At 39.4% G+C, this 23,722-nt stretch overlaps 2 protein-coding genes across 2 annotated transcripts in view; both read right to left on the reverse strand.

The window, feature by feature from the left end:
• Positions 1–14,377: 14,377 nt before the first annotated feature.
• LOC117330756 (cysteine-rich DPF motif domain-containing protein 1-like) overlaps positions 14,378–23,722 on the reverse strand; it is a 59,161-nt gene continuing 49,816 nt past the window's right edge. The window contains exon 5 of the mRNA XM_033889227.1: positions 14,378–14,746. The gene's annotated coding sequence lies outside the window, so the exon portion shown is untranslated. The remainder of the gene's footprint in view (positions 14,747–23,722) is intronic.
• Positions 21,572–23,716, reverse strand: LOC117331205 (proline-rich extensin-like protein EPR1). Its single transcript, XM_033889802.1, has one exon. The coding sequence runs from the start codon at positions 23,714–23,716 to the stop codon at positions 21,572–21,574; it is 2,145 nt and encodes a 714-aa protein (XP_033745693.1).

A 23,722-nucleotide genomic window follows, 5' to 3' on the forward strand; every position in this document is an offset into this window, starting at 1 on the left:
ATTGATGACCCATCAGAGGGTTATTTCAATGACATGCCCTGTATTGTTACAACACAACTGTAGGGGCTTGCCAATTTTTCAAATATATATATATATTTAGGATGCAAATATTATAAGGTCAGGCTCAAGGTTTGAGAGCACGGTACATTTCATGGCACAATCGGTTCTTTACACCTGGCACGCCACGTTCTCCATCACCTAATGACATGTGATGTCCTATCTTTATTTCTATGATGACGATGTTCACACATTTTCTCCAGAGAGACATTCCAAGTATTATAACGCTACTCTAATACCTACTATGCAGTTGACAAATTAAATTTTTTCCTGCTTATTTTGGAACAAAATGCCAAAACTTAGCATAGGTGTCCGAGAGAAAACCAATGTAGAAAATAGTTAATGCTTCTAAGAGTTTCCTCACAAACAAACTTCAGTTTTACCTGAGTTGTAGATTTACCTGTTAATTAAAACTGATGTGTGACTGAACTGAAAATCTTATTCTGGAGACTCATGTTTAATTTTGTGCATAATAATCATTTCCTGAACAATAAATAACTCTTTAAATAAAAATCTGTAACAAGTGTTCATACAATGTTTACCCGATTTACAGAGTACAGTTAATTTTAAATTTGATGTGCAACATAACTTTTTATCTTCAATTTTATTTTATTTTGGCGACTCCCACGATTAATTTGTTGATGAAATGCACACTTTTTTTTTGCTTTTAATTATCCTACGGCTTAACCGATTAATTTTAGGGAAACAATGGTTATTATTAACCGAAAGCTTAATTGTTAATTATTGGGAAATAGCAGGGAGCCATATGTTGTCTTTAGTTGTTAAGAGATCTTCTAAATGAAGCCAGCTTATCGATAAGAGCCAGATTGTAAAAGCCTACGCCTTTGTTGACGAGTATTTTTAGCCTACCTTTACGCCCTCTGTTTGTGGTCCATCAATAAACAATCCTTGTTTTCACTATTTCTGGAGAAGAACTGGCAGGAAATTTTACTTTCACTTGATGTGTAGGTTGGTCTCTAGTTATGCCAGAGATTGACCAAGAGTTTCAAAGAATAGGGACCGCGGTGGCCGAGTGGTTAAGGTGTACCGACACTTTATCACTAGCCCTCACCACTGGGTTGCAATTGCGAGTTCGAAACCTACGTGGGGCAGTTGCCAGGTACTGACCGTAGGCCGGTGGTTTTTCTCCGGGTACTCCGGCTTTCCTCCACCTCCAAAACCTGGTACGTTCTTAAATGACCCTGGCTGTTAATAGGACAAAAAAAAAAAGACCAAGAAAGCAAAATGGCTGATAGGCAGCCATCTTGGATTTTGAAGGTTAAAGTTTGTATTTCTGAATCTTCGATTTTGAAGGTTGAAATTTGTATTTCTGAATCTTTCCCAGATTTTAGTTCCCGTTTTCAAATGATTGAAAAGGAAAAGTAGAGAATAGATCTTAAATAGACCCAATAAGATCATTCAATGGAGGATTTTTGAAGGATCTCTGGTAAACAATATTTTTAACCATATTTGTCCAGCTGCATATATAATGTACATTATTTATGTGACAGTTGATGATGTAATAATTATAACCATGGGGATGGTGAAACATTTTTATTCCATTCAACCAGGTGGGCGATACAGGCCCTCTGGGCCTCTTGTTTGATTACAATTTTGGTAATGATTAACTTATTTTAGTATTTAATTGAATGACAAGACTCGCAGAAGAAATAAAAAGGCATAGGAAATGGAAATATATGTCTTTAAAGCCACATACATACTCCCAAGCAACCTAAAATTCTAGTTGCACACATGTATTAATGGCAATCCAAGATGCTCATTCACGCTCTCCTAACATTAAAATGACCACTGGCCTGGATGCTTGACCGGGGGAGTTCTTGAGACATCAGTGTATAAAAATAACTCGCCACATTTATATTTATCGCGAGATTTGTCAGGGAGCCGAGAACGAGGCTATAACAACGTGCACTGCACATAAACTACACACATGGCTGTTGTTTACATTTCGAGCATACGTGAGTTTGCCTTATAATGCTTTCATTTAGGGCCGCGGTGGCCGAGTGGTTAAGGTGTCCCGACACTTTATCACTAGCCCTCCACCTCTGGGTTGCGAGTTCGAAACCTAAAATTTTAGATCGGTGATCTAATAGAAGTCCGGCAAAATCGGAATTTGAGTCTATTCCCTTTTTTTCTCTCGCTAAATTCCAATGAATCATTTCCTTTCCTAAGGAAATGCTTGGGTTTTGCCAATTCCACTCACTTTTGCGTCTTTTTTATGGCAGAATCTGCATTTTCGCAGGTCCATGCTTTCACGTTCCGCCATTTCATATGGACGGTTAAACCCGACGTTGCATTGTGGGACTTATTTTCAGAGAAACTTGGTCCGGCAGCTACAGTTATTATTTTTGGGAATTCCCCATATACTTTCATAAATACACATTTTCTTTCATTTTCTGATTCACGATAATCTGTTAGGTATGTATCGAGTCCGAAAACTGTAAAAAGCTCAAAAAAAAACATTGATCTATGTTTCTTCGCGAGTATGTGGCTTTAAGTGTTTTTGATATCATTGCAGTATATCGTACAATATGTTTATCTGCGATGCTGCGTCATTTAAGAAGACTACAAATTCAATATCCAATCGTTATATGCCACTGGCTATAATTAAAATTAGACCCGGTGTCCTATAAAATTCTGATCCCCATGAAATACCGACCCGGTGTTATGCATAAAATACTGACCTTGGTCGGTATTTTATGGGGGGTCAATATTTTATATGACACCGGTCCTCTAATACTTTAAAATACACTCCATTCTATGATACAGCCTGTTACATTGTATTGCAGTGTATGGTAAAGTATTGCTTCGCCCTGTCCAATTTCACATCTTGGAATACAAAAAAATTGCCTTTTTTTATACCCCTGTCAAATTTGACTACGGTACGTTGTCCGTCTGTCTGTCTGGAGTAACTTTCTTTTGTCACCTACATTTTTCGACCGATCTCTTTTCAGACTTGGAATATATTCATAATCATGATATGAAGTTGTGTCTCACTGAAAAGAATTTTGATTCCACTGTTATTGCAAAATTTATTCTTTTTCATTTATTTCAGTATTCAATTATTTGTCTTGAGAACTCCTACATTTTGCGACCGATCTCTTTAAAACTTGGAACACGATTATGATCCTGATATGAAGTTAATGTCATGGAAAAAGAATTCTGATTGGATAGTTTATTTCAGCATTCAATTTTTGTGACTGTTTTCTTTGAAACTTTGGGTTTGGTTTGTTTTTGTTTAATGTCCTATTAACAGCCAGGGTCATTTAAGGACGTGCCAGGTTTTGGAGGTGGAGGAAAGCTGGAGTACCCGGAGAAAAACCACCGGCCTACAGTCAGTACCTGGCAACTGCCCCACGTAGGTTTCGAACTCACAACCCAGAGGTGGAGGGCTAGTGATAAAGTGTCGGGACACCTTAACCACTCGGCCACCGCGGCCCCTATTCTTTGAAACTTGGTAAGCTTTATGATCCCTGATATGAAATTGTGTCACCTTGAACAGAATTCATATTTGACTGTATTATTCCCCTTTGTTTATTTTAGTATTAATTCTTTTGTATGGAGATCTACATTTTTTCAACCAATATTTTGAAACTTTCAGGCTTTAAAGTCATGATATGTTAGTGTGTTTTCCCTGAAAAGAATTATGATTAAATGATTTTTTTTTTATTTTGTTATTGAGCTTTGTTTATTTCAGCATTTGATTGTTGTCTGCTGATTTCCTCCAATATTTTTCGACCAACTTCTTTGAAACTTGGAATGCATTAATCATGATATAAAGTGATGTTTCCCTGAAGAAATTATGATTCAACAATTTTTCCAAAAGTTATTGCTGTCAATTTCTGATGTTGCAGACTTGAGTACTTAAAATAAACTCAGAAAATCAAATATTGACAATGTAGTGAAAAGTGAGATTTATAGCATGCCATATAGCCACTCTTAAAGTGATGGAAATTATATTTTAATACAAGACAGTATATAAAATAATTATATGGCATTCGACGGCATATATTGTTCCGCCCTACGATACTCTTATTGATATTTCTGCAACATCCAGTCTGCAGAAACAACAGTTAAACTAGGCCGGTCTTTTATATAGTCTGTCTATAGATTTCAGGAAAATCATAAAATCCAAAATCGTCCAGACATTTATAATTGATAAAAGAATGTAACACTATCATGACTTGCTCCCATGATAAAATCTAGTTTTATTTCAACAATTATTACTTGATGATTATCTCGAATGTTACGCGTAGTTAAAAGGTTTTCTTTAGCCTTAAAATTGTACTATCTTTCCCCTCTCTATTTTAACAGCTTTTAGTAATCATCTCATCTCAATTTAGCCGACTTTTCTTTCAAATAATCGGTCCTTGGTCTAGGTACATATACATGGTAATCGTCTGGATGAAAATAGCTCGGCCTTTTTAATCCTGGCAGTGTTGTGACCTTGATTTTTTTTTTTTTTTTTTTTACCGAACTGTACAGATTTGCTATCAGTATTAAAACAATATAATAGTACTCCCATTGCAATTACAATTTCATCTTTTACATTTGTTTTGTTTGTGCTATTTGCATAATTATTATGTATTAGTACAGTCAAACTTATTAATGAATTCCACAGGACTAGATGAAACAGTGTGTTATGTAATTTGATTTACTATAAATTAGGGTTGAGGCTGATTTGGGGATTTCAACTTACTTTTGTTACACTGGGGTTTGATACAACCCAGAATGAAAAATTAACCCCTTGGTCCTAGATTACTAATTAACCCCTGGGTTTGACCCCTAGATCAATAATTAAACTCAAGGTCTGATCTATAGATCACTAATTAACCCTGGGTCTGACCCCTAGATTACTAATTTAACCCTGGGTCTGACCCCTAGATTACTAATAAAACCCAGGATCTGTAGACACATCTTGTCCGGATAACTCCTAAACTGATAGGCCAATTTCAATGACACTTCACACAAATAGAGAGGACCATGTGTAGACGTGCAGGCAGCTGTTTAAATTCCAAAATTTTGGTTGCAATGGTTACTGGTCACTATTCATAGTTTTTTCTTGTCCAGACAACTCTTCCAAAACCTGTGAACTGATTTCAACAAAACATACAACTAAATTCTCTTTACTATGAACAACAAATATGCAAGCCATTCTGAATTTCAGAAATAGGGGCATGCATAGGTGATCTTAGTTAGCCTCTAAATAACAGTTCCAGTTGTCCATCGGCTCATGCAGTTTGTGGGGGTATTAGTCAGCCATCCTGGCGGCAGTTCTAGTTTACCCCTGGGTCTAACCCCTAGATCACTAATTGACCCCAGGTTCTGACCCCTAGATCACTAATTGACCCCAGAGTCTGATCCTAGATCAGGGTCTTACCCCTAGATCAATAACCCTTGGGTCTGATCACTAATTAATCCCAGGTTCTGACCCCTAGATCACTAATTGACCCCAGGTTCTGACCCCTAGATCACTAATTGACCCCAGGTTCTGACACCTAGATCACTAATTGACCCCAGGTTCTGACCCCTAGATCACTAATTGACCCCAGGTTCTGACACCTAGATCACTAATTGACCCCAGGGTCTGACCCCTAGATCACTAATTAACCCCAGGGTCTGACACCTAGATCACTAATTGACCCCAGGGTCTGACACCTAGATCACTAATTGACCCCAGGGTCTGACCCCTAGATCACTAATTGACCCCAGGGTCTGACCCCTAGATCACTAATTGACCCCAGGGTCCGACACCTAGATCTTATTAACCCTTTGGTCTGGCTCCTATATTACTAATTAACCCCAGAGTCTGATCCTAGATCACTAATCAACCCCATGGTCTGACCCCTAGATCAATAACCCTTGGGTCTGATCAATAGATCACTAATTAATCCCAGGTTCTGACCCCTAGATCACTAATTAACTCCAGAGTCTGATCCTAGATCACTAATTAACCCCAGGTTCTGACACCTAGATCACTAATTGACCCCAGGGTCTGACCCCTAGATCACTAATTAACCCCAGGGTCTGACACCTAGATCACTAATTGACCCCAGGGTCTGACACCTAGATCACTAATTGACCCCAGGGTCTGACCCCTAGATCACTAATTGACCCCAGGGTCTGACCCCTAGATCACTAATTGACCCCAGGGTCCGACACCTAGATCTTATTAACCCTTTGGTCTGGCTCCTATATTACTAATTAACCCCAGAGTCTGATCCTAGATCACTAATCAACCCCATGGTCTGACCCCTAGATCAATAACCCTTGGGTCTGATCAATAGATCACTAATTAATCCCAGGTTCTGACCCCTAGATCACTAATTAACTCCAGAGTCTGACCCCTCGATCAATAATTAATCAGAGTTTGACCTATATATCAATAACCCAGGAGTCAGACCCCTAGACCACCACTTAACACCTGAGTCTGACTTCTAGATCACTAATTAACCCCCAACCTCCCCAAGTCTGACCTCTAGATTACTTATTAACCCCAGGGTCTGATACCTAGATCATTTATAAACCCATGGTATGACCTCTACATCACTAATTTACTGCTTTGTCTGACTCAAAGATCACTAATTAACCCCTTGGTCTGACCCTCAGATCACATACAAATCAAAGGGTCTGACCCTTAAATCACTAATTAACCCCAGGGTCTTACCCCGAGATCTTTAATTAACCCCTGAGTCTGACCCCTAGATCATTAATTTACCCTGAGGTCAGACCCCTAGATCGCTATTTAAACCCAGGGTCTGACACCTAGATCTAACTTATCCCAGGGCCTGACCCCCTAGATCTAACTAACCCCAGGGCCTGACCCCTAGATCTAACTAACCCCAGGGCCTGACCCCTAGATCTAACTAACCCCAGGGCCTGACCCCTAGATCTAACTAACCCCAGGGCCTGACCCCTAGATCTAACTAACCCCAGAGCCTGACCGCCTAGATCACTAATAAACCCATGGTATGACCTATATCACTAATTTACTGATTTGTCTGACTCAAAGATCACTAATTAACCCCTTGCTCTGACCCCTCGATCAATAATTAACCACGGAGTTTGACCTATATATCAATAACCCAGGAGTCAGACCCCTAGACCACCACTTAACACCTGAGTCTGACTTCTAGATCACTAACTTACCCCAGGGTCTGACCCCTAGATCAGTAATTAACCATGCGTTTGAAACATTTGTGTGTCCACTTCATAACTTAATCACTATATATAGCTACTAGTCACTGGAACTTCATACTTGGAGCATGGGGCGACCTTGGTGAGACAGTGTGTCGAGTATTAAAACAAAGTCACTCTGACCTACATTTTGACCTTTAACCTACATCAAAAAAGTTTGTCCGGACTCTATTTCTTTTACAACTTGTCACTGTTGGTGAGGCAGTGTGTCGAGTATTAAAAGAAAGTCACTCTGACCTACATTTTGACCTTTAACCTACATCAAAAAAAAAGTTTGTCCGGACTCTCATCTCTTTCTCTACTTGTCACTGAAACTTCACTGGGTTCACCTAATAAAGCTATCTGTGCATTCTTGGCCTATAACTTCATATTCTGTGGGGGATTGTTATTTGCCGAATTGTCTTGTTTGCTTTGTCCCTCAAAGGCCAAGGTCTCAAACTTGAGGCTCCTCATTGTACCCTATATGTTGAACTAAAGAAAATTGTGTTTGCTCCATGACTTTGTAATCGGTTAAGTTTTGCCAGACATGCCTGTGTAGTAAATTTGTTACTGTCAATATCTTTATCTGTCATCGTCGTCTGTTGTCCCACTTTGTTAATCTGCAACTCCTTGACAGAACTCGACCAACTTTGAGGGTTTCTTAATCGGAGCGTGGAGATGGTTTCTATCCCCAGGCCATCAAGTTCTTAATGCTTTAATTAGACTTTTTCTTTTCTGAAAATGTTTTCGTTTCATTTCTAAAACTGAAGAATTTTAATTCAATTTGCTGGTACTTGTATGTGTTTGTTACTAGTAGCAATGCCAAGATCATGAACAGATTCATGATGTAAATGGAGAAGTTTGAAGACTCGAAATTACTGGCTGCCAGGTTGGGAGTCACAAAGTGATGACAAAATTTAGAACCATTTAATGGTGCTTTGTTTTTTTCGTCACATTTTCTATTTCGATGAAAACAATGTTTCCCATCAATATAGCTGGAATTTAACTTAAGGTAAAACTATGAAGATAATATTGATGATAGTATTGTTCTTTAAGAACAATGAGCGAGAATTATAAGTTGGTGTAATATTTGAGTGAGTGAGAGTGTTTGAGGTATATATATTTAGCACTTTGTTTGTTTTTGTTTAACGTCCTATTAACAGCCAGGGTCATTTAAGGACGTGCCAGGTTTTGGAGGTGGAGGAAAGCCGGAGTACCCAGAGAAAAACCACCAGCCTACGGTCAGTACCTGGCAACTGCCCCACTTAGGTTTCGAACTCGCAACCCAGAGGTGGAGGGCTAGTGATAAAGTGTCGGGACACCTTAACCACTCGGCCACCGCGGCCCCTTATATTTAGCACTATATGTCATGTAAATGTGTGTCAGAACTACAAAATAAAGCATCAAAATTAATAATTCTGTTTGTTAATCTCTTATTCTTATCTGGAAATATACTGTTTGGTAACTGGGTTCATTGACCTGTCATCAAGCAGGGGGCATTTTGTAGTAGCTGGTGGCTACCTCACAGAAGAATATACATAAATGTGTGTGTGTGTGTGGGTGGGGGTGGAAGGATTTCAATGGTGGCTTCCTCACTGAACAAGAGAAAAGGAGGGGGTTCATAAAGAAATGGTAATTCACTGATCATTATAGGTATAGGCTAACAGGTTCGAAATAAGAATACCACAAAATTAACAGAACAGAAAAACAATAACAAGATACCAAGAAATTGAAATAACAAATGGACAGACAAAGATCTACCACATTTATCCTGCAATACACTAATAATAAACCCACAATCCAGGAAATTGGCAAAAAAAATTGCATTTGTTGGTAATTTTACTTAACTGCAACAGAAATGAATGCACTTATTACTAAGACACTAAGACAGGGGTTTAATGTCGGATCACTACTCTGCATGTCGATATGACCTGTGCACCTCCAGTCTGTCCTATGATCACATTTGCATGGTTTTGTTGATGGATTCTCCCCAGCTGGTGGCAAGTTTAATTAACTATTATAATTACCTTTCAAACAATTATATGACGACTTATCTACACTGTAATTAATAACTCTGTAATTTATGCGATTGATTTCAACTGAAAACCTGTCCTTAAAACAACCCTCTTATGTATGGTGTAGGTCCTGAGTTTCCAACCTACAGTTTATTCTGTATTACATACAGGTATACCTGGCCAACAACTTCAAACTTATTGAATTTTCCAGGTGTTCTGAATTTGCATACCTTTGAGAGTTTATCTTAATCACTATAATATCTTTCCAGAGTGAAGTAATTACTGCAAAAAAAAAAATAGCAGTTCCATGCTGTGATCCAATTTACTGAGATAATGATTCGATAACAAGATATAGGGAGATTTCTATCAACTTTAGACTGAGGTTCAATACAGATGTGTTTGTAATATATATTTAACGCTTCGGCTGGTAATGCTTATTTTTAGTCTGAATTGTTCGTCATCAAACACCTGTTCTTATCTTTGGCTAATTTTCATTACCTGTCTAATGAATGCTAAAATATCTATCAAAGAGTATTGGTTGGCAATTGTCTCTGGTATCTTCATTTCTTTCTTTTTTTCTTCCTTTTTTTTTTTTTTTTTTTAAATCCAGCATAGAAGTTAAAATGAAAAAAAAGTATACTGAGAAAACTTAGTCAGTTACAGGTTTATCGCTACCTGACCTAGCCCGGGTTTCCTCTGGCCCTGACACCATGTGTTGACAATGTCTAATAATGATTTTATTACCAAGGGCAATTACTCTGTAAGTTACTGTCGAATAATTCTAATTTTCCAACTCATATAAACAAGGTCTTGGCAATATCTGACTTCAAACAAAGTTTCATCAATCTTGCTTGATATTTACTCAAGTTACTGTGTTTACAAGGTAACTGTTGATTGATGGACGGACGGCGGATGGCGGACGTCATAGTATGGAATAATGAAAGGTATGGATTTAATTCATTTATTCAATTTGAAAGTTGTTCCCTGAAAACTGGACATATAATTTTCATGAATAACGTACGTAGATCCAGCTGCTACGACTTTAACCAGAACAGATTTTTCGTTAATAAAGAGAGACCTGTGGAAGGGAGACAACTGTCCAAGGGAGGCTACCAAGACACATTATGAAAGATAGCAATCTGTCAAGTCATCAAAACTGTCATTGATTTGGAAACAGAAATACCAGACTAGAGTTTCAGGTCTAATAAAACATGATGAGGTCAAAGCCAAGCATTGAATGAAACCTGACTATCTTGTCAATCACACGTTAAAATTTGACAAGTACAAAATAAAAATTGAAAACATAAAAACCAGCTATATGTATCTAGTTATATCATAATGCCAGTTAATCATCGGGGAGAATTAGACCAATTACCAATTGGAAATTTACAACATATTTTTACAATCCATCCACTTTGAAAATGAACTTCAATAGAAAATTTAAACAAATTTCATTAACATCTGTAATTACATAATATAAAAATATATTCCCTTTTAGTAAACCAACCGGTCTTTGATAGAAAAATTTGAATGTAGAACTTACAAATGACGAGGAAAATAAATAGTTGATTTCAATTAAGAAACCACATGATAAATACATATTTAATTGCACTGACAAGGCCAGTGGTGTATAGGTATCTGTTGGAATAGGTCTTTGATCTCCCGCTAACCTCATTATCTAGTAGTAAGGTAAGTTAAACAGTCGTTAGATTTGATGATAATGCTTCTCAGTAGCCGCAGATCCGAATGGCCGTCTGCTCAGATTGAGATTTTTAGTGATGTCTGTCTCTTGTCCAGATAACTGCCTATTATGAATCAGACATCAACGAATCTAAGCAAACCATGAAATACAAAACAAGTGTTCTTTGATATATTTATTTGATCGTCAATTAAAGAAAATATTTGAGTGAATAGCTTATTCTTTTATACATTAACATAACAACATTTAATTGTTTAGCTAATCTTTAAAATGATACTAGTTGTCATTCATCTATACAAAATTGATTACCCCAAACATTTACATAATGAGATATCTTCCACTGATGATTTTAATAGGTAACTGAATGCTCAATTTCTTATATCAAGGTTTTCTCAAACCTTTTCAGGTTTCATAACAATATGCCAAGTCATAGTGCATACATGTATTATTAAAACGAAATTATGATTCCAGCCTGAAACAGACTTAACTTAATGTAAGCTTATGCTGTTGATGCTCAGCGCGGTTATCTTATTTTTGTTTTTTTTAAAGTGAAAAACTTTAATTATAAGAACCATTTTAAAATTTACTAAAAAATGTATTGCACACTGCACATGTCTTTTGGCTTGATTTGCCTATGCATGCTACTAATTTCGAACAAGGCAGTGGCAATAAGTCCTTACAAAAGATGAATCTTCTATCCAGACAGTAAACATTACATAAACCATAATATTCGGTGTAGTACCTGCTTCTGGGGATATCCCACAGGAAGCAATATGTTGCTTTTTTCATTTGCATCCAGTAAATTTTTTTTCTAAGATAACATGCACTTGCAGATTACAAATGGATACAACGTTGAATTTACTTCCAAAAAATGACAGGAATCTAACCAAGGTCTCCGGCGCGATAATCCACAGTTCTAACTCCTCTGATTCTGCCACCTGCGTCTGAGAAGCAGTCATCCATCAGCTGGGTGACAGAGACCATATTTAGCACTGTGTACAAGCCACAGCGACCTGCTACTTAAATCTCTATCATGCAAACATCAAATCTTATATGTAACAACAAATTTGAATGAATTACTTTAACTTAGGCAAGACTTTGAAATCAAAAATTTGATTTGAAACTGTATTTAGTGTCGAAACTTCATGGGTGGTAAAATTTTGGATCTGTTAAACTGACATGTTTTAAAAAGATGAAACCTTCATTTTAAATAACGATGTTTGTATTAGCTCATCAAGATCAATCCCGTCATAAGGACCAAACAGCTCCTAATTTATTTTGTATTGTGCCGTAATATTGGCCAACCTGATCGACAAGGAGAGACAAATTTTTACACGATAATGAACAGCAGGTATTTCATTTAATTCGCTCATTATATACCATTCAATTATAAAGCCAGTCACAGACTAAGCATTGTCCAACTCCACCTGAAATCCTCTTCATTAATTGGCTAAGGGCTTGTTCTTGTGGGCGGGGCTTGTATTTCTCAACAATTATGATACCTTCATTAACTGCAATCAGTTTAAAATACATGCTAGTTTTTTTTCACATATTTTCCATTTGATTTTTTTTCTCCACAATACAATAAACTTTGTTTTTCTTACATTCATCTGAGTTGTACATCAACCACAGCATGACCTTGGATCTACTTAAATAAAATGTCCTTTGTTCAAAATTTAAAAAATTATCTCGTATGTGACTTGTGTGGTCTTAAAAGCATACGTTTAAACTACTGTAACAGATCCTGTTTAGTACATTACCAAATACATTGTGTAATAATTAAGAATCTATATGATAATTTATTAATGTATTTGTATCAATCAGTTGACAGGATAATTGTACAGAACCACAACTACAAAGATACAGTTTAGTAAAAATTGCAGTGAAAACCCTGAACTTTGATAATGTTTTCCTTCAATAGTGCTAATTTACAGTCACAGGTTTCATGTTTTTCTAGTTAACACAAATTCTGTTGACAGGGGCCGCAATAGCTAAATTGTTTGAGAATCAAAGCAATGCAATCTCAGGTGATTTTTTTTTGGTGTGTGCTTTGATCCCTACACGAAGAATTTTATATTCTAAGGAAGCGGAGATCATGGATCATCCAATGGTTCCGACACTTTCCTGCAGTTGATTTGGAAGGCATGGGATGGGCATACAGTATGAAAATCCAGTGGGGGTCACAGTGGCCGAGTGGTTAAGGTGTCCTGATACTTAAACACTAGCCATCCACCTCTGGGTTGCGAGTTTGAAACCTACGTGGGGCAGTTGCCTGGTATTGACCGTAGGTCGGTGGTTTTTCCTCGGGTTCTCTGGCTTTCCTCCACCTCCAAAACCTGGCACATCCTTAAATGACCCTGGCTGTTAATAGGACGTTTAACAAAATAAGGCAAACCAAAATATAACCCAGTGAGGTAGTCACCAGCTACTACACTGACATGTCTGCTGGTAAACAAAATATTGACAAACAGTAGTGGTAAATTCAGGTTAATCATAATAAATAAAATAATCATCTCTCATTGGATCTGTTTGTTAATCCTGTAAAATGCTATCTGATAACATCAATTTACTCCAGAATTCAATATATAGATTCCAAACAAAATAATTACATGAGTGCCTCTATCACTCATCTGGATATTTCAGTGATTATGGCAAAACACGCGATTATTTCAGTTATATCAAACAAATACTTTTCCAATTCTGTGATCTGCATCTCACTACCTTATATTTATTACATAATGCGTTTGACTTCATCACGAGGGGATACAATTGTAACAACCAATTTTGACTTCCTATTGGGGCCTCTGCCTCCTTGTTCCTGAGGGAGTGTAGTGTTGGTAGACTTTTAAGTTAAAACATATTCAGTTCTTGTTGTCCGAGGATGCTGCAGCTCAAAATGATCAAAATCCCTTATAGAAGAAAGATTTCAAAGAAATTCCTCCTTTTCCCTATGGGGTCCTGCCCCTCCAACTCCTGAGGGGCCACTCACTGTCCTTCCAATTTTATTTATATAATTTGGATCTCCTACACCCGAATTATACTTCAGACCAAATTTAATCAAAATCATCCGATGGTTTATCCACTTTCCCATGTAGGTCCTGCTCTCTAACCCACAAGGAGTCAGACCCAACGCTCATATTAAATCAGTTACCTTCAGCTATGGGTACTTCACCAGCACCAGTTTTCTACCTCTATTTCAGGAAATCAGAAACAGAGTTGATCCTTCATTTTCTTTCTGGAAGGAGTCCATTGCCTTGTCCTGCTTCTGGTGTTAATGGCTGCCAACAATCTAGCAGAAGGCTGTATTTTCCCTGAATGTCTTTAATTTGGCGAATGTGTCAGGACAACAGGACACAATCTGTCCTAATACAATATTGGTGGGATTCGCATCACTGTACCAACGAAGACAGTGTATTAAAAATCTTTATTTATATCTCATTGTCTTTGCAACAGCATATATACAGAAATAGAAATACAATGATTTTATTTTACATCTGATAGTATACACGATTGTGGATGAAATAACCATATCAACAGAGAAATGTTCCAATTTTCTTACTTCATGCAACTTCAGGCGACAGGTTTTCAAAAAAAAAAAAAAATTGTCAGTTTCTTTCAGACTGTTATATTACATTTTAAAAAATATGATTTTTAGAGGAACAAGAGTTTTTTACTATCTCATAATTCAGACGATATCTGGGGAGGTTCTGAATTTCTTTCCATGTTTGGTTCTGCAGTCTCTATTTTGAGATATGTCACTTCCCATGTCCTGTTAACCACTCTGAAAAATACAAATAAATGAAAACTTAAGAAATATACGCATACCATTGAATTAACTTTATAGGATCATTTAAGACTGATCTTTTCTCTAGTTTTCTTTACTTTATTGGAACCTACACCCTTTGGAAATCTGAAAAATTTTGATAATAAATTTCAACTAATACAAGAGAAACCCACACATAAAATTTAGAAAAAGGTCCATGAAAACCTTTCTGAGAAATAATAACAACACACTGTACATATTAAAATTCAAAATGGTTGCATGGTGGCCTTCCTTTCTCCATCAAGTCTAAACTTTAAACTTACACAACTAGGGACAAAGAGAAACCTTCTTATGAAATTTGAGAAAAATCAATGAAGAACTTTCTCTTAAATAGTGATAAAAACTTTAAGTTGTACAAATTCAAAATGGCTACCTGTTGGCCACCTTGTTTTCTGATTAGTCTAAGCATTGAATATGCACACCAAACTAAGAACCAAAGTGACCTTCATATGACATTTGAAAAAGTTACATTAATTAAGAACTTTCTGAGAAATCAGTGACAAAAAACTTTAGCTGTCAAAATTCAAAATGGCCACTAATGTCAGCCATCTTGTTTTCCAATCAGTTTCAAAATCGAACATACACAACAAGGGATCATCAGAAAGGTATCTATAAAATGAAGTACTTATTCTTCTGGTACTTCTCAGGAAATACTAGTGATTATACGGGGAGTTTATGTATGGATGACGGAGGAAGGATGGTGTAGATGGACTAAGAGTGATTCAAATAGCCCTCAATTTGATGTAATGTAAACTTTATTTATTTTACAACAATTTATAAGTTATATTAACATTAATCACGCTTGTTGGCCCGGATGGAAGCGCGTGAGGGGTCTTACTGTGGGAGGAAACCAGATTACCCGGGGAAAACCCATGTGGTCGGGCAGGTGACCCCATACCATTTCACCTAGGCCATCGGGGAATCGAACCCCGGCCGCCTAGGTGAAAGGCAAGTGTGTTACCACTGTGCCACCCGACCACTCCATTTGATGACAGTGGGCTAAAGTCTTGTCTATCATATATACAGTACAAAAAGACAGCAAGATGGACAGAGGAATTGTAATACTGAATTAAGAAGGAAAGAGGGATGAAGATATGCTATTTTATATCCAGTACAAAAGACAGAGGGAGAAACGGACAAATGAATGCTATATATATACCTGAATGCAATACGATGGATAGACAGAAGGACTGACGGACAAGTAATGCTGTAAAAAGTATTTTATGATGGCAGTGTAAATGTACAAAACTTAAACTGGTATTTCCAGATCTAGAGATTCTCGATATTTGCGGATACCTGTTGAGTGAGTGGGCAGTGTCACAACAGTGCTTACTTGAGTGACAAAATGAACAGTCCACTAACTGCCGATAAGGACAACACTTATGACCTAGTCAGACAGTTATGGACCTTAGTAATGACAGGTGAGTTAGCCAGTTACAGAAAGTTAGTAGAATTTTACGGTCGCAAATAAACATCATTATAACATTACTAGTTTATCGTAGCTACCGTCCATCTGTCATAGTTTACAATATAATGTAATAGATTATGACAGATTACAAGTACTGTCATCATGTGTAAATGTATTTTGGAAAATTTACCTTCCTATGAGCTGACAAAAGTGACACTTTTTCATCTAGCTCAAATTTTTTTGCCAACCATCATTAGATATTGGACTATTCAAATTGACCTTCATCTGTGGTCCATAAGTGTTTCCCTTCATTCATTGTTAAACAATTCTTTCTATCACTATTTCTTGAGTTTCAATTCTGACACTAATCCAGAAAACAAAATGGCTGAAAGGTTGCCATCTTGGATTTTGAAAGCTGACTTCTGTTGTTATTTCATCAAATTTGTTTGTCCATTCCTGTTTGTCCAAATGTAAGCATGTTCAATTGTGTCAACAAAACAGATACTTACGAGGAAAACAAGCAAACAATCTTTTTGTTAAATCTCATTTATACTGGGCACAAAGATCCATCTAGAATCTCTTGCTTGAGTATAAAAATGACGGATGTCTAGATCTATAATATTTCAAAAGAATTTGCTTCAAGAATTTGTTCATGTCTTTTTTGTACCAAAATAATTATCATTACACAAACGTACTGTAACACAAAACACATATTTGACCTATGACCTTAAATGTCTATCTTAGACATACATTTTAAAGAACTTGAATATGTTTCTTTATTCGAATATATATTTCTTTATTCAGGCATGCTATATAGGCAGCTTATCTAATGTAAACACAACATAGGTGCCATAATAAACAACAATTTCACATAATATAGATCAGATAACCTGTTCTCAGTACCCTCTTTATAATTAACATAAACATCTTGAAAATAAGCCACACACAAAAATAAGCCATGTATTATTAGTAGGAAAACAGTATTGTGAAATAACGAAGCTGTGAAGTGATCAACACCAAGTAACGAGTCAATATTGATAGATAAAATAGTTTAGTGAAATTGATTACCACTATTTTTTGTCAGTGTGTTCATAGAAAAATATTTGTTCAGGTAAGATGGCCTTACTTGAAATATTGAGTAAATGTCCTTAAAACTAACACAATTTGTCCAAAAATTGTACAATATTATTTATGAAAACACAGCACCATTTTAGTCTTTTGTCTTTGTCATAGAACTGTGACCTCAATGTATTGGTGTATATATCTGACAATAAGCCCATGTCTGGTAATAAGCCCACCCATGTCTACACAGTTATATAAGTACTGTGTTTATCTGACAATAAGCCCATGTCTGGTAATAAGCCCACCCATGTCTACACTGATATAAGTACTGTGTTTATCTGACAATAAGCCCATGTCTGGTAATAAGCCCACCCATGTCTACACTGATGTAAGTACTGTATTTATCTGACAATAAGCCCATGTCTGGTAATAAGCCCACCCATGTCTACACTGATATAAGTACTGTATTTATCTGACAATAAGCCCATGTCTGGTAATAAGCCCACCCATGTCTACACTGATATAAGTACTGTATATATCTGACAGTAAGCCCATGTCTGGTAATAAACCCATCCATGTCTACACTGATATAAGTACTGTATATATCTGACAATAGGCCCATGTCTGGTAATAAGCGCACCCATGTCTACAATGATGTATTTATCTGACAATAAGCCCATGTCTGGTAATAAGCCCACCCATGTCTACACTGATGTAAGTACTGTATTTATCCGACAGTAAGCCCATGTCTGGTAATAAGTACTGTATTTATCTGACAATAAGCCCATGTCTGGTAATAAACCAACCCATGTCTATACTGATGTATTTATCTGACAATAAGCCCATGTCTGGTAATAAGCCCACCCATGTCTACACCGATGTAAGTACTGTATTTACCTAACAATAAGCTTAATTTCAATTCAGTAAAAATTATAATTTTACTGTCCTGCAAAAAACTGACCCTCCACTTCCACTCAAGGTTGAAATGGCCCCCTGGACTTATTACAAGAGAAATATAGTACAATGATTATTCCATCATGCAATTTTAAAAGTGCAATCATGTCAAATATTCTTCTTAACTACAAAATTACCCATGTTAGTTAATTCATAACATCTTGAAACAATGATGGAAAATTAGTACATGTACAATATATTAATCCTCAAAAGAGCCCTGTCCTCTTGTGATAGAGATTTGTATTAAAGTTTGGGGAGGATTTATTTGTAAACCACTTTAAGCTTTAGCTTTTTAAAATTGCTGATTCTGCAAAAGTGAAGAATATGGGGCGGAGGCTTATGTGCAGATAAATAAAGTATAAGCCAAGATGCTGGAATTTTATACTTCCATAATGAATTGGAATAGTCAATGTTTTTCTCCAAATAGACAAGTCTTCATTTTGTGATAAAAATGATTTTTGTTAGTTATAATTCTTTTGATCAAAATTTATCAAGATTTTGTGTTTAAGCTCGCCACAAGCTTGTAAAAATGAAAAATACTTGGACACATTTCAAAATTTTCAGTTAGTAAAAAATGTTCTTAGAAGTAAAACCCCAAAACAAAAATTAATATACTAATGAAAATATATTTTTTCTTCATATAAAAAATAAAAAAAAAAAATAAATTGAAATGAATGGCTATATAAACATATTTCACCTCTGACAGTACGTTTACCATAACTGGTTAACCAAGACTTGTCAAGGTATCACTGTATATTGGAAAGGTAAAACGGCCTTAGGAGTACCATTATTACAGACAGACTTGAAGTACATGAGGTTGTAACACTAGCATTTCCCTGATGTCTGAAGGTGAAGGCTAATCTAGACACATCTGTAGTTTTGTGACTAACTGCCCCAGGTGAGGGATAAAAGAGGAGGTCAGCTATTATATGTCATCACTGGTGTCCCGCCTCCCCCTGATGGCCATGTTGTCTTAACTCACCCCCATACACCCACACTAACGGAAAGGACAGTAGGCCAGACTAATGGTCACACAAAGACATAACCTTATAAGGTCTTGTGTGAGTGAAGGTAGAAGTTCTCGTGAGTGTGTTGGTGAAGATATGTGGGCGAAGATGTGTGGGCGAAGATGTGTGGGTGATTGTATGAGAGTGTAAGTGTGTGGGTGATTGTATGAGAGTGTAAGTGTGTGGGTGATTGTATGAGAGTGTAAGTGTGTGGGTGATTGTATGGGAGTGTAAGTGTGTAGGTGATTGTATGAGAGTGTGTGGGTGATTGTATGAGAGAGTATGGGTGATTGTATGGGAGTGTAAGTGTGTGGGTGATTGTATGGGAGTGTAAGTGTGTGGGTGATTGTATGGGAGTGTAAGTGTGTGGGTGATTGTATGGGAGTGTAAGTGTGTGGGTGATTGTATGGGAGTGTAAGTGTGTGGGTGATTGTATGAGAGTGTAAGTGTGTGGGTGATTGTATGGGAGTGTAAGTATGTGGGTGATTGTAGGGGAGTGTAAGTGTGTGGTTGATTGTATGGGAGTGTAAGTGTGTGGGTGATTGTATGGGAGTGTAAGTGTGTGGGTGATTGTATGAGAGGGTAAGTATGTGTGCTATGTTATGTGTGTTGCGAGTGTAGTGGTGGTTGATTGTATGATGAGTGTGTGTGTGTGGGTGATTGTATGGGAGTGTAAGTGTGTGGGTGATTGTATGGGAGTGTAAGTGTGTGGTTGATTGTATGGGAGTGTAAGTGTGTGGTTGATTGTATGGGAGTGTATAAGTGTGTGGTAAGTGTATAAGAGTGTTATTGTGTGGGTGATTTTATGAGAGGGTAAGAATATATGTGAGAGTGTTAAAAATGTTTGGGATGAAGGTGTGTCAGGAAACATCTAGGGATGCTTCCAGGCAAATATGAGTGATATCCAGTGCATAGTTTTAGAGAAGAAGGGATTTGTAGCAATATAGCAGGACCCTTTTGATCTGCCCCTCAGCTGCCTTAAATGGGTATGGGGTTGCGGTTTGATTGAGGTTTGGGGGTTGGGAAGGTGGAGGTTGGAAGGGAGGTTCGAGGGGGGGGGGGGGGGGGGGGGGGGGGGGGGTTGAGCGGGTTTGGAGTTGGGTTGGGGTCGGGGTTGGGGGGTGGATTGGGAGGTAGGGGGTCAGCCCAACCATTTGTACAATTTTGTCGAGTTAAATTCAGTTAAATTCTGAGAGAAATTGTTGACATACAGACAACAGATGGATGACATAGTATGACATATACTCATCCTCGTCCTTCAGACCAGGTGAGCTAAAAGAGTGAGAGATGAAGGTGAGTGTGAGGACATAAAAGAGTTAGTTGATAGGATGAAGGTGTTTATGTCATTGTTATTGCATGACACTTGATAAAGTCAATAAGTCATGCAGACGCTTGAAACCCTGAGGTCTATTCAAACGCTGGTATGATCCTGTTCAACATCTGCAATAGCCACAGACGAAAAATCTTACAATCTTGTGTCAAACAAAAAGGTAAAGAGTGAAATGATCTGGTCAATATTCATCACAAAATTATTCACATATTCGCATGACACATGCATCACTTATGTCTACTGAAAACAAAAATGGAATTGGAAAAACCGTACAACAATTCAGATTTAGTATTAAGAATGCAAATTTGAATAATTTCTCAACAAGGTTATATTCTTTAAATAAAATTTAAATAATGCCTTAATTTTACAAAAAAACATGAATATATGTTAATTAATTTATTTCAAGTTTGTTTCATAACAATAATTAATTAAACAAATACATACATATGTATGTATGCTATGATTAATCATCATTGGTGACATATCAATCATTTTATAAAATGATACTTCATATTACAGATACATTGTTATGAAATAAATGTAAAGTGACAATGACAAAGAAAAATATCTCAATATGTATTGCAATACAGTCCATTTGTATCACAATATATCGCAATAGGCTAAACAGCTTCGTGGCAGCCCTCATAGGTGTGACGGTGTGAGAGGAAGGTGTGGGAATGAAGGTGTGAGGGTAAAAGGTGTGAGGGTGAAGGTGTGAGGGTGAAGGTGTGAGAGGAAGGTGTGAGGATGTAGATCAAGTTAAGAAGCTGAGAAATTTGCGAACAGCTTCATCATCTCAAAATTAACCTTGTATTGTAACAAACTTTCTCTATGTATGTGTAGGTATGAAGGGGAAGGTGTGTGGTTGATTGTGTGAGGGTATAGATGTGTATGTGTAGGTATGAAGGGGAAGGTGTGTGGTTGATTGTGTGAGGGTATAGATGTGTGTTGTTGGTGTGTTCTTGTTGAGGGTATCCGTGTATGTTAGGGTCTGCAAGGTGTGTGTGGTTGCTTGTGTGGGGTCATCGTTGTCTGTGTCGGTCTGCCGGGCCGGTGTGTGGTTGCTTGTGTGCGGGTCTCGCTGTGTCTTGTCGGTCTGCCGGGGCCGGTGTGTGGTTGCTTGTGTGCGGGTATCGCTTTGTCTGTGTCGGTCTGCGCGGCCGGTGTGTGGTTGCTTGTGTGCGGGTCTCGCTGTGTCTGTGTCGGTCTGCCCGGCCGGTGTGGGTTGCTTGTGTGCGGGTCTCGCTTTTGTGTTGTGGGTCTGCCGGGGCGGTGTTGGTTGGTTTGGTGTGGGGGTTCGCTGGTTGTTGGGTTGGGGGGCCGGTGTGGTTTGCTTGTGTGCGGGTCTCGCTTGTCTTTGGTCTCCGGGCCCGGTGTGGGGTTTTTGCTTGTGTGGGGGTCTCCTGTGTTTGTTGGTTTCCGGGGGCCGGTGTGGGTTGCTTGTGTGGGGGTCTCGCTGTGTCTGTGTGGGTCGCGGGGGTGTGGGGTTTTGTGTGGGGGTCTCGTGTGTTGTTGGGTTCCCGGGCCGGGGGGGTGGTTTTGGGGGGTTGCGGTTTGTCGGTTGGGGGGGGTGGGTTGTTTGTGGGGTTTCCCTGTTTGTGTGGTGGGGGGGGTGTGTGGTTGTTTGGTGGGGTTGCTTGTCTGTTCGGTCTGCCGGGCCGGTTGTGGTGCTTGTTGGGGGTACCTGTGCCCTTGTGGTCTGCCGGGGCCGGTGGGGTTGCTTGTGTCGGGTCTCGGGTGTTGTGTGTTGCCGGGGGCCGGGGTTGCTTTTTTGGGGCTGCTTTGTTGTGTTTTCTCCGGGGGGTGTTGTTCTTGTGTGGGGTCTCCTTTTTGTGTGGGTTCCCGGGGGGGGGTTTGGTTGTTGTTGGGGGGTGTGTGTTGTGTGGGTCCCGGGGCCCGGGTTTGTGTTTCTTTGGCGGTCTCCTTTGTCGTGTGGGGTCTCCCGGGCCGGTGTTTGTTGCTTGTGTCGGGTCTCGCTGTGTCTTGGGGGTCTGGGGGGCCGGTGGGGGTTTGCTTGTTGCGGGTCCGCTGTGTCTTGGTCTCTCCGGGCCGGTGTGGGGTTGCTTGTGTGGGGCTCGCTGTGTCTGGGGGCCCCGGGGGCCGGGGTGCGTTCTTGTTGGCGGGTCTCGCTGTTCTGTGTCGGTCTCCCGGGCCCGGGTTTGTTGGTTGTTTGTGTGCGGGTCCCTTGTCTGTTGGGTCTGCCCCCGGTGTTGGTTGCTTGTTGCGGTCTCGCTTGTTTTTGCGGTCTCCGGGCCGGTGTGGGGTTGCTTGTGTGCGGGTCTCGCTTGCCCTGTTGTGGGTCGCCGGGCCGGTGTGTGGTTTTTTTGGGCGGGTCTCGCTTGTCTTTTCGTCTGCCGGGGCCGTTGTGGTTGCTGTGTGCCGGGTCTCCTTTTCTGTGTCGGTCTGCGGGCCTGTGTGGTTCTTTTGTGCGGGTCTCGCTTGTTTTCGGTCTGGGGGGGCCCGGTGTGTGGGTTTGTTTTGTGTGCGGGTCCCCTTGTCTGTGTGGGCGCCGGGGCCGGTCGGTTCTTGGGGGGTCTCGCTTTGTCTTGTGGTCGCCGGGGCCGGGGTTTTTGGGTTTTTGGTGGGGGGTCTCGTTTTTCTTTCGGTCTCCCGGGGCCGGTGTGGGGTTGCTTGTGTGCGGGTCCGCGTGTCTTTTGGGGGCTCCGGGGCCGGGTGTGTGGTTCCCTTTGTGCGGTCTCCTGTTCTGTGTCGGTCTCCCGGGGGCCCGGTGTGCGGTTCTTGTGTGGGGGTTTTCCGCTGTGTCTTGTCTTTCTGCCGGGGCCGGTGTGTGGTTGCTTGTGTGCGGGTCTCGCTGTGGTCTGTGTCGGGCTGCCGGGGCCGGTGTGTGGTTGCTTGTGTGCGGGTACTGGCTGTGTCCTGTGGCGTCTGCCGGGGCCGGTGTGGGTTGCTTGTGTGCGGGTCTCGCTGTGTCTGTGTCGGTCTGCCGGGGGCAGGTGTGGCGGTTTGCTTGTGTGCGGGTCTCGCTGTGTCTGTGTTGGTCTGCCGGGGCCGGTGTGTGGTTCTTGTGTGAGGGTCTCGATGTGGTCCTGGTGTGGGTATGACCGGGAAGGTGGGTGGGTTATTGTGTGAGGGTATAGATGTTGTATCGTGTAGGTATGAATGTGACCGGTGTGGTGGTTGAGTGTGTGCGGGTTCTGCTGTGTCATGGTGTC

This window comes from Pecten maximus, chromosome 7 (assembly GCF_902652985.1).
Source record: "Pecten maximus chromosome 7, xPecMax1.1, whole genome shotgun sequence".
Taxonomy (NCBI): Eukaryota; Metazoa; Mollusca; class Bivalvia; order Pectinida; family Pectinidae; genus Pecten; species Pecten maximus.

What these genes read in the sequence shown, in the direction of transcription:
- LOC117331205 (XM_033889802.1), bottom strand. Translation starts at nt 23,716, where the DNA reads ATGACACAGCAGAACCCGCACACACTCAACCACCACACCGGTCACATT.